Below are 10,996 nucleotides of genomic sequence, written 5' to 3'. Positions count from 1 at the left end.
CATCTCGCTGGCGCCTTGGGCTGAGGTTCTGCCGCGCCTGAGGCGGCGGCGTGAGCTGAGTAGTTGTCGCGGCCCGTGCCTTCTCTTCCCCATTTCCGCGCCCCCAGGACCATGGCGGAGCAGGCGGGTAAGGAAGGGCTGCGCCGTCCTGTCCCGCCGTTATCTCGGGAGCCCGGGCCCAGGGCGCCTGGGGGGAGCCGGCGGCCTCTCGGGGGTTTCGGGCTCCTTAGAAGGAGGATTTGGGGAGTGAGCACAGCGCTCCCTGAAGACTCAGAGGTTGTGGGGCTCCGGGAATTGGGGAGCCGGAAATAGAGAGCTCCAAGGGGCAGGCGGGTTGGGCGGCTGCCCGCGAGTTGAGGTCCCGGGAGGAAGGGATGCTGGCTCTGCCGGGGGGCCAGCTTTTTTTGTGGACCTGGCGACTGCAGATCCCCAAATGAAAACCCTTTCTGAGGCAGCTGAGGGGCCTGGGTTCCCTTGGAGTGAGGGTTCTGTGGAATATGGGGAGTACGGGATCTTCAGGATTCGGGGCAATTATGTGGGGATGGAGAGTTACGCCGGGTTCTGGGTTTTCTGTGGGAAATGGAGAGGAGTATGACTTTCGCGATGGGATCCAAGGCTTCTCGGGGGTATATTGGTGCCTGCGATCCCCTGGGTCTTGGGGCTCTTTGCAGGGAAACAGGGGAATGTGGGCTCCCTTGGGGGTTAGGATACGGATTGGGGCTAGGGAGAGATTGGAGCGTTTTTCCTGGGGAAGGTAGGCTCGCTGGGGTTCTGGGCCCTCCCATGGGAGCCGGGTCCTCCCTTGGTCTCTCTGAGACAGGCGAGGAATAGGGCAAAACACCTCCTGGAAAGATGAGTTGTCCAAGAGTGAAGGGTAGCTTCAGGCTTAGGGTAGCCGGGCCTGCGGTCCCTTCCCAGTCACCTCACATACCACCCTGCGGCTTCCTGCCCTCCTTGCGTGTCCCCCAGCACCAGGGACTTTCTGTTGCATATGTTTCCCAGATACCTGTGTAGGTGGCCCAGCCTCTGGGTCGACCGGGGTCAGCGTCCAGAAGCTTTCTAGAGGTGACGGGAGTGGAGGAGGGAGGCTGTCCTGGATATCGGCCCCCACTTCCTGGCTTTCAGCCTGTGGATAGTCACTTCCTCCATCCTGAATACAAGAACCAGGCCACCAGTGGGTCACTTCCTCACCATGGGAGCATGGGATTTTCTCCTCATTCTTAATAATAGGCTTCTGGAGAAAGAGGGCTAGGGGTAGAACTGCTCCCTGCCCCTTCCTCTTTTATTTTTATTTTTTTGGCTTCCAGAGTTCTTCAGCTCAAATGATTTCCAATGATTTTTTTCTAACCTCCATGTAACATAGGCTTCCTGTCTTGACGCTTGATTCTCAGAAATTTGCAAAAGATCTTAGATTGCAATAGTGCTTATTATATTTTTCTCTGAGTGAACCAAAAAGCTGTCTAGAGCCATTAAAACCTCTAGATGCATTAGTTTATATACATTCTTCCATAAGAATATTTGTCAGATACTTAGCCAAGCACTGAAGAGTATAGTGATGAACAAAACAGACCCAGTACTTCCTTTGTAGTGCTTACAGTCATAGAGATGGACAGTAAATAATTGAGGTAACAATTGAAATAAATGCTATAATAATTGAGATAAAGAATTGAGATAGTGCTGTAAGAGTACAGCAGGGGTGAGGAGAGTGGATAGGGAATACTTTCCCTAACAAAGCAAGTTTATGCTGATCCCTGAGGATAAGTAGAAGTTAGTCCAGAAAAGAAAGGGCAAAGAACATTCCAGCAGAGGGAACAACATAAAAAGGCCCTGAGGTAGGAAGGCATATGGTGCCTTTGAAGAGCTGAGAGAAGGCCAGTGTGGCTTTTTTATGTGTGAGGAGACTAAGGCTCAGAAATTACTTGTTCAGGGTTCCATAGCCAAATAAGTGGTGATGGTCAGGATTCATGTTTTCCAACTTCAAATTCAGTGCTTCATCCTCTCTGTATCACAGACACCAGAATGAAGTTGCCCATGGAGTCAGAGAAGGAAGTGGGACTTCAACTTTTACTTGTTCTGTCCAAACTGTGTTCCAAGACAACTCAGATCCCTGTGTAACAGGAGAATCAACAACAAAGAAATCAAATATTTACTGAGTGTCTGTGCTGTCAAAGGCACTAGGCTGGGCCAGGTTTTACCGCTCATAAATTTTAACAGGTGCTCGAACCAGGAGAGACTTGAGATAATGTAACTCTCCTCATTTTACATATGAAGGAACTGAGGCCCAGGGAGGAAAATGGATTTGTCCAGGGTCACTGAATGAGTGGTAGAGCCAGGGCTAATCTAGGAGTTCTCCTCCATTGCTCTTTCCAATCTTCCAGGCTGCTTGAGACATACAGGATCTGGCACATAGTGAGCCCTTAATAAATATTTGTGGAAATGAATAATATATGGTTTGTACCTTCAAGAAATTCACTGTGTATTGAGAATAATTAAGAAAAGAGTGGACAAATCAGGGCCAGCCTGGTGGCGTAGTGGTTAAGTTCGTGCGCTCTGCTTCGGTGGCCCAGGGTTTGCAGGTTTGAACCCGGGGTGCAGACTGACGCACCGCTTGTCAAGCCATGCTGTGGCGGCGTCCCATGTAAAGTAGAGGAAGATGGGCACAGATGTTAGTCCAGGGCCAGTCTTCCTCAGCAAAAAGAGGAAGATTGGCAACAGATATTAGCTCAGGGCCAATCTTCCTCTCCAGAAAAAGAGGGCAAATCAAAACACACTATTATAAGGCCTATATGCAATCACATATTCAAAGGTGGGGAAGAACTCTTTTCATATGTTCATTCCACAAATATATATTGAGTTCCTACTATGTGCCAAGCACTTCTAGGCCCTGGGGGATACAGCAGGGAACAAAGTAGACCAAATCCCTTCCCTAATGGAGTGTATGTTCTGGTGGGAGAGATAGACAATGTGTGCATATATAAATATCATACATTAGGGATAAATGCTCTGAAGAGAAATAAAGTAGGATAAGGGCATAGGAGTGGTGGAAGGTCAGGGGAGTCTCTCTGGTTAATGACATCTGAGCAGAGAAATGAAGCAAGGGAGTGAGCAGTTTGGATATCTGGGGGAAGAACATTCTAGACAGAGGGGATAAAAGAGAATGAGCAAAGGCCCTAGCTAGGAATGTGTTTGGCATGTGTGAAGAATAGCAAGGTGTCCCAGGTGGCTACCAGATTTGGTCAGGGAATGCTTCTTGAAGGAGGTAATCTTATGGTTGGAAATGAGAACCTGAGTGCCCGAAAGCCGCAGAAGCCATCTGTCTCATTAGTTTCTCTACCAAGTATCTTATTACTGTACCGAGCTTGCCCTGCCCCCAGCACCTGGTTTGTCCCTCTCTGACATGTTATTTCTGTACATATCCTTGTCCATCACACCCCATGAGTGCTCACCAAGGGCCCCCAGCAGTTTGTGGCCTAGTCTGTGTCTTGCACATGGGCACACAGAAAACATTTGCTGAATTTATTTTGAAAACGTTCCCTTCAGGTTTTAGAGGTTAGTGTATTCAGCTCAACCTTTACTCAGCCAACCCCCTAGATATACATGAAGGAAAGAAGAAAAGCTACTCACAATTCATTTGCCAACTAAGTGCCAGGCACTGCGGGAGGTATTGTGACATATATTATGTTATTTGTCTTAATCCTCTTGGTAATCCTGTAAGGTAGGTGGTATTATCCTCTTTTTCAAGATTAAAAGACAAGCTCAGAGAGGTTAAATAATTTACCCAAGGACACAGAACCAGGTCTAACTCTGGTTCTTCTGCTTGACCCTCACAAATTTTTCCTAATAAACTAAAGAAAAGCAGAAGAGAACGACAGCAAGAATGAAACTTTCTGAGATGCCTATGTCTGTGCCTTAACCTGAAAAATGAGAGGCCCCTGGTTTGGTGTCCCAGACTCTCAGAGCTAGAAGGAATCATTTGATCCCTCCTTTTATGAAGGAAGACTCTAAGGTCCAGAAAAGTTCCAAAGCTGCTTTAAAAATCATGTAATCTTTTTTCCTTAGACACTCCCTTTGGTAATATTTGGCAAGCTAGTGAGGAGGAAAACCCTTTGGGATATATAGGAGAGTATCTAGAGGAATGTTAATCATTACTGTTAGTCTTGTTGGTAGTCACTTCATTAAAATGTGATCTTTTCTCTCTTGGCTGCTCCCCACTAGCTGCTGCCCTGCCCCTCTGCTTCCTGCTTTATCCTGGAACAAGTACAATTTATACACCTGACCTGCCAGTTCCCAGGGGGCACAGCAGTTACCGTATTTGTTGTTTTGTGCTACGCTGAGTTGGCTGGGTTTTGTTCCTGGTTCTCATTGTCTGATGGAACATGAGAAGCAGCAAAGATTTTTCTCAAACGAAAGGATAGGATCTCTGCATGTTGGTTCAGGCTAGGCGTTATGGTCTCATGAGTTCTCAGCACTTGGGACTTTCTCACCACTTTGAAGTCTGAAAAGGACTAGTTTGCAGAAACCCAGCTCTTAGACCAAGATTAAGGTGAATGTTAGTGTCTTGTGGGAAATGCACTGGCTCTGAGCTGGGGTACCAGACTGAGCCCTTCCACTGAAGGACTATGTAGTCTTGAGCAAGTCTCAACTTGTCTGAGGCTGCATAGGATAATAAAAACGCATCTGGTCTTATAGTCTCAGAACTTGGGTTTGAGCCCCCCCCAGACCAGGTTTCTGATGGTTAGGCAACTCAATTCTTTTCTTTCAGAAAAATGAAAGTGTTGGGTTAGAGTAGATGGTTTCTAAAGGCCCTTTCAGCCTTACCATCCTTCCATCCTATACAAACTGAATATATTTTATACCAGTATTCAAAAGATCCTGAAGATGAGAACTTTGTAATGAGCCATTTGTTACAATTCTTATCTTGTTTGCATTGCACGTTTACCACTTCTTATAAGCAACAAATTCCAATAATAACTGTGAAGGCACATTTTTCTGATTATTAGACACCTATTAAGGGCCCCTTACTGTTTGAGGCTACTGGGGACATTTACTTACTCAGGCTCCCTTTCTGGACTCACAATCAGTAGCCTCTGTTGATAAGTCTGCAAATATGAGAGGTAAACACAGTAGAGGGAGAGGGTGAACAGCCTGGTACAATGAGGTATATTCCTGGAGGAAGAATTTCCCAGGGAGACTGGACTCTGGATTGGTCTTCCATTGGGCCTCACAGAAATCTCCAAGTCTTTGTATTATTATATTTCTCTTCCATTTCCTAGAATGAAGGCTGTAAGAGTTAGGATCATCAACTTTCAGGGTTATAAGGGAGCTGAAAAGGCCAAGAGTATTCTTTTGGAGAATGTCTGGGCTTGGGAGGCCGAAGGCTCTGGGTGAATACCCTTGCTCAGGTACAACGTGATGGACTGAGGCCTGTGCACCTACAAGTGACTTTACCTGTAGGTAGTCACCCTGGGAGCCAGAATACTTAGTCCAGTTGAATCATCCTTGCAGACTGTTGGAGCTTATCTTTATGGCTGGCAGTTGGATCCAATTATTCAGTTGGATTTGCCACACAAAGGAGAATCTGTTCTGTACCAGGCTTTGTGCTAAACCCTGGAGATTTGAAAAATACTGATGCAGCCTTTGCCCCTTAGAGCTGGGAGAGAGGGGAGGGCAGAGAGGGAGGGACTGGAGGAGACAGAAACGTAATGAACTGTAATTACAGAACAAATAATATAGAACAGGTATAGACAAAGTGAAAGAAATACTGCCTGCCTTTGGGGGACCATCAAGGAAGGATAGAAGTTTGGTTAAGGGAAAAGGTTGGTAAAGTATGCTAAACATAGAGAATAGCTTGAGGTGTGACTGTTAGGATGTAAGAACGTGAATGTGTGTGGCAGGAATAGAAAATAGATCAAGATGTGACTAGAGCGTTCCTTTGTAAGGAATGATGAGAGAGAGAACTTCTTTGGGGCCACCTTGTGGAGGGCCATTCGTTCCTACAATAAATGTTTATTGAGGCTGTAGTAGGCCAGAGACCAGTCTTCATTTTCCTAGTCCTTTGGAGCTGACATTAGCCAACTTTTTGTGTGTGTGTGTGTGTGTGTGAGGAAGATCAACCCTGAGCTAACATCCATGCCAATCCTCCTCTTTTTGCTGAGGAAGACTGGCCCTGGGCTAACATCTGTGCCCATCTTCCTCCACTTTATATGGGATGCCGCCACAGCATGGCCTGACAAGCGGTGCGTCGGTGTGTGCCTGGGATCCAAACCTGGGCCACCAGCAGTGGAGTGTGCACACCTAACCGCCATGCCACGGGGCTGGCCCCATGACATTAGCCAACTTTAATGATGTGTGAGGAGTTTGCGTTCCTACCTCAGGACCTTTGCACGTGTCTCCCTCAACCCCAGTCTCCGTTGTTATCCTTCCTCCCTCCTTTTCGCCTGGTTAACTTATATTCATCCTTTAGAGCTCAGCTTGGAAATTACTTCCTTAAGGAATACTTGTTTGCCCTACCCCACCCCCATTTTCCTAGCAATGAACTTGATATCTCCTTCATGCTACTTGCCCCAATTATAATTGAAATAATTGTTATTATTTAATATCTGTTCTATGTTTAATCTCTCTCCTGTTTGCTGCCCTTTCCCCAGCACAGTGTTAGACACATAGTTGGCATGCAGTGAATATTTGCTGAAAGAATGACTAAAGCATGTCCATTGAATTTAGCAATAAGTGGTCACTGTTGCCCTTGGTGAGACAGTTTCAGAGAAATGGTGGGGGTGGAAGTCAGATTGCAGTGGATTGCAGTGGATTATGCGGTAAGTGGGAAGTGAGGAAATGAGGGCAGTGATGTGTAGACAACTTTTTAATACATGTGGCTGTGAAGGGGAGAAGTAAGGATGGTAGCTAGAGGAGAAAATGGGGTCCAGATATTTTTTTAATGAGAAAGACTTGAACTTATTTAAATGATCATTGGAAGGAGCCAGTGGAGAGGAGAGTGGTGGTAGAGATAACGGAAAGTGCACATCTTCTGAGAGGTGGGATAGGATGGAGTCCAGAACAGGAGTGCCGTGCTGAACAGCTGAGCCTTTGTTCTGTAGACATCGGGGTGTCTGGGTGAGCCAGCCAAGACTGTGCAGTGGACAGGGAAAGGAAGCCAAAGACCTGAACTCCAGCTACGGTGAAGGACAGGGAAGGACTGGAGAGAGATTTGGAAGGTGGAACCAGGTGGATATGAGAGAAGAGAGTAGGGGTCTTGATTTTGTGCCTGTAATGCCTACCACAGAGCAGGTGCTAAATAAGTGTTTGTTGAATGGCTTTGAGTTTCTCAAGACTGGAGAAAGCAGAGCAGGCTCTGGAGGGTGTGGCAATAACAGATTATCTCAAACATCCTCATAGTGGAAAGTCCTGATCCTTTTTTTTTTTTTTTTTTTGAGAAAGGTTGGCCCTGCACTACCATCTGTTCCCAATCTCCCTCTTTTTCTTTTTTTCTCCCCAAAGCCTGAGTACATAGTTGTGTATCATAGTTGTAGAGTTGTAGCTCTGCTGTGTGGGACACCACCTCAGCATGGCTTGGTGAGCAGTAAGTCTGTACCCAGGATCCGAACCACCGAACCCCCGGCCACCGAAGCGGAATGTGTGAACTTAACCGCTGTGACGCCAGGCCAGCCCCCAGTCCTGATCCTTTTTGAATTTTGGAAGCAGCCAGAAAATGTAGAGCCAAGATATTGCATTGTTAAGTGGGTGGTCAGGTTACAGACATTGCTTTTGGGTTAAAAACTAAAAACAAGGAATAAGGTGTGACTTAAAATAGTGAGATTTGCTGGGGCTGGGGTGTGGCAGTTCACAAACTGACCCTGAAAGCCCTTCCATGTAAGAGTTCCAAAAATGTTTCAAACTGGTACCTGTAGAACTTGGAAGATTCATTTGGATGTCTGAGTTCGTTAAAAACCCTCTCACTGGGGCCAGCCCCGTGGCTTAGCGGTTAAGTGTGCGCGCTCCACTGCTGGCAGCCTGGGTGGGGATCTTGGGTGCACACCAAGGCACCACTTGTCAAGCTGTGCTGGGGCGGCGTCCCATATAAAGTGGAGGAAGATGGGCACAGGGCCAATCTTCCTCAGCAAAAAAAAAAAAAAAAGAGGAAGATTGGCATGGATGTTAGCTCAGGACTGATCTTCCTCACACACACAAAAAAACCCTCTCACTAATTCACTGTCTCACCCGCTGTCCATAACCCAATTTAAGTGAGTTTCTCAGACTTTTCTGCCTTGGAGTTTGTGAGGATGATGATGTACTCTCTGGCCACTACCACCCAAAAAAACAAAAAGGCCCCAGTTGAGAGTCTGAGAAGTTTAGATCCAGGAGGTGATGGGCATGTATGTCCTGTCACTGTGGAACTAGAGGATAGGAGTGAGTGGGTCGAGGTTTTAAAGCCTTCTGCCAGCTTATTCAGCTCTCCTCTGGGGTATGAGGATAGCTGTCTGCCCTGGCTGCCCTAGAATGCTGCTGAGCAATCTTGAAGTGCCTGGAGCCGTGCATTGTCTATTCACGGCCCCTGTGCCTATGAAACAAGGTTCGGTGACTGTCACCGTGCCTGTGGCAGTCTGGAGTTACCCAGGGAGAACAAAGCTGCATACATGGAGCGCACAAGGGAGTCTTGTAACAACTTTGTCCCGTTTTGTAGGGCTGGGTCAGGTACCACAGCTTGATCTCAGCTGCCCTCTTTATTTCAAGAAGTGGGCATCTGAGCCACACCAGGAGTATTGTGTTTTGTCCCTTTTGGAGGAACATGGGCTGACTCTGCTGTTGCCCAAGCTACACAGCCCTTCTCCATCCTTTCTCAGTCTTGGTAAATCTTCCCCATCTTTCAAGGCTCAACTCAAGTGTCAGCTTCCCCTACAAAGACTTCCAGACTTTACTCCCCTCAGTGGAATAAGCAGGAATGAACATGGTGGAGTGGGAGGAGCCTGGGCTTTAGAATGAGCCAGACCTGAGTTAAAATACTAGATCTGCCGCTTGGCCTGTCACCACCAGCTCCAACTTTCAGCTCTCTCATCCGTTAAATGAGTGTAGTAATACCTGTCTCACAGGATTGTTTTGAGAATTAAATGCGAGTGGGTCTGTGAAAGCACCTAGCTCAGTTCTTGGCATATAGGAGGTGTTCGTTAGATGTTTGTTCTTTCCCTCCTGTACCCATTACTTCTTTCTCTGAACTAAAATAGCACTTTGCTTCTACCTCTGAAATAATATGTAAATGAAAAATTACAATATGGAAGAATGTGTCTTTTCCACTGAATTTGCTTCTTGAGGAGCAGGGATGATGTTGTCCAACAGTCTCCAACATAGAGCTTTACGTCAAGAAAACCCATGATGTTGGTCGAATGAATGAGCTCCTGGACTAGGTGATGTAAAATCGGCACAACCAGGGCTTTTGAGGAATAGGAAAAGGCAATAATATGTTTAACCTAGAGAGGAGAAGTTTCTGGGTGCTGGCTGGGAACAGTTGTAGGAAAGGCTGACCCTGAAAAGAAAGAGACCTTGTTCCTTTCGTCTACTCAGAGCTATAAGCAAGGGCTGAAAGTTCTAGGAAAAGGCAGGTTTTGTTTCAGTGGAAAAAGGAACAATCAGAACCATTTTTTAAAAATGGAGTGAGACTACTTTTGAGGCCTTGAATTCCCTGTCCCTGGAGAGATGAGCAGAGGCTGGATAAGTGGTTACCAGAGATCCTGTGGAGGAGGGAATTGTGCATCTAGCAAAGCATTGGCCCAACCCTTTCAATATGAGTCTGTTAATTCAGTTTTATTCTACACAGTAGGAATCCCATCCCTGTGCCCCCTGCTATTTCAGGCCTCTGAACCCCTTGATTTTGTGTGCAGGTGAAGATGCCTGGAGGTGTCGGGGCTGTGGAGACCATGTTGCACCAAGTCAGAGGTTGTACAGGACCATCAACGAAGCCTGGCACAGCTCTTGCTTCCAGTAAGTGGGTCTGTCCTCCTGTCTTTGCCAGTGTGGTATAGGCCAGGCACTATTTCATGTCCTGGGAAATAGAAAAATAAGCTTCTGACTTCAGAGTTTCCATTTCGGTGCAGGTGAGGGGGTGGGGAGGGATGTGCCAAGGAAGGGCACAGGAGCAAATGTCAGGTGTGGCCCCCCTGACACCAGGTGAAAGTGGAAGAGCCACAGATGGGCCAGCTGCAGCTAGAGGTGGGGGGGGATGGAGGATCCCTTTCTAGAATGTCCCAGTGCCCACACTTTACAGGTGAGGAAACAGGCCCAGAAAGATTAACTTTCCCACAGCTGCACTACTGATTACACAGGTGCCTCTAGGGTTGTTTTTAGTGCAGTTGGCAGAGCCAGCTCCTCACCACAGGATGCCTTCCTAGTTTCCTGCTTTTTTTTAATTAACTTTATTGTAGCTCTTAGATTATTGTTTGGAGGCAGCTCCATTTCTTGAAAATAACACAGACTTTAAAGTCAGATTTGTTCCTACTGTCGGAGGCCAGTTTCCTCATCAGGAAAATACAGATGTTAAGAATCTGTCTCATAGACTTGTTAAGATTGAATGAAGTCATATATACCAAGGGCCTAGCACATGGTAGGCAGCCACTGAATGGTTATTTCTTTCCGCTGGGCGATTGGAATCCTCAAGAGTGGGAGCTTGTCTTTGCATTCTCCAGAACATAAACAGTGCCTGGCCTGCAGTCGTTCCACATTGGAGGCTGGGTGGGCATATGTGGCCCCCGTGGTCTGAAGTGGTGGGGCTGTGCTCACATTCTGAGAATGAGACAGACTGTGTAGACAGGCACCATGTGCTGTGATGTAGGTTCCAGCTCCCACACACAGCTCTTGTTGCAAAGCCTCCCCCTTGTTGATATCAAGTAATTTAATTGACCTTTAAGCACTTGCCTCCACCCGGAACACGGGAACTATGTCGGGGGGTTGGCCTGGAGAGTTCTGGCATCTGGAAGAGTTGGAGAAGAACCAGCATTTTTGTGCCCTTTCA

At 46.9% G+C, this 10,996-nt stretch overlaps 1 protein-coding gene across 1 annotated transcript in view; it reads left to right on the top strand.

Annotated features, from left to right (window-relative positions):
* LIMK2 (LIM domain kinase 2) overlaps window positions 1-10,996 on the top strand; it is a 55,581-nt gene continuing 44,585 nt past the window's right edge. The window contains exons 1-2 of the mRNA XM_004429760.3: window positions 1-127; window positions 9,870-9,969. Coding sequence (XP_004429817.1) covers window positions 112-127; window positions 9,870-9,969 — 116 coding nt within the window. The 5' untranslated portion in view covers window positions 1-111. The remainder of the gene's footprint in view (window positions 128-9,869; window positions 9,970-10,996) is intronic.

Source organism: Ceratotherium simum, chromosome 35, assembly GCF_057802395.1.
Source record: "Ceratotherium simum simum isolate JZ-2026a chromosome 35, ASM5780239v1, whole genome shotgun sequence".
In the NCBI taxonomy this organism is placed as follows: Eukaryota; Metazoa; Chordata; class Mammalia; order Perissodactyla; family Rhinocerotidae; genus Ceratotherium; species Ceratotherium simum.
Note: the sequence above shows the minus strand (reverse complement) of the source record. Positions and strands in the feature narration are given on the sequence as shown.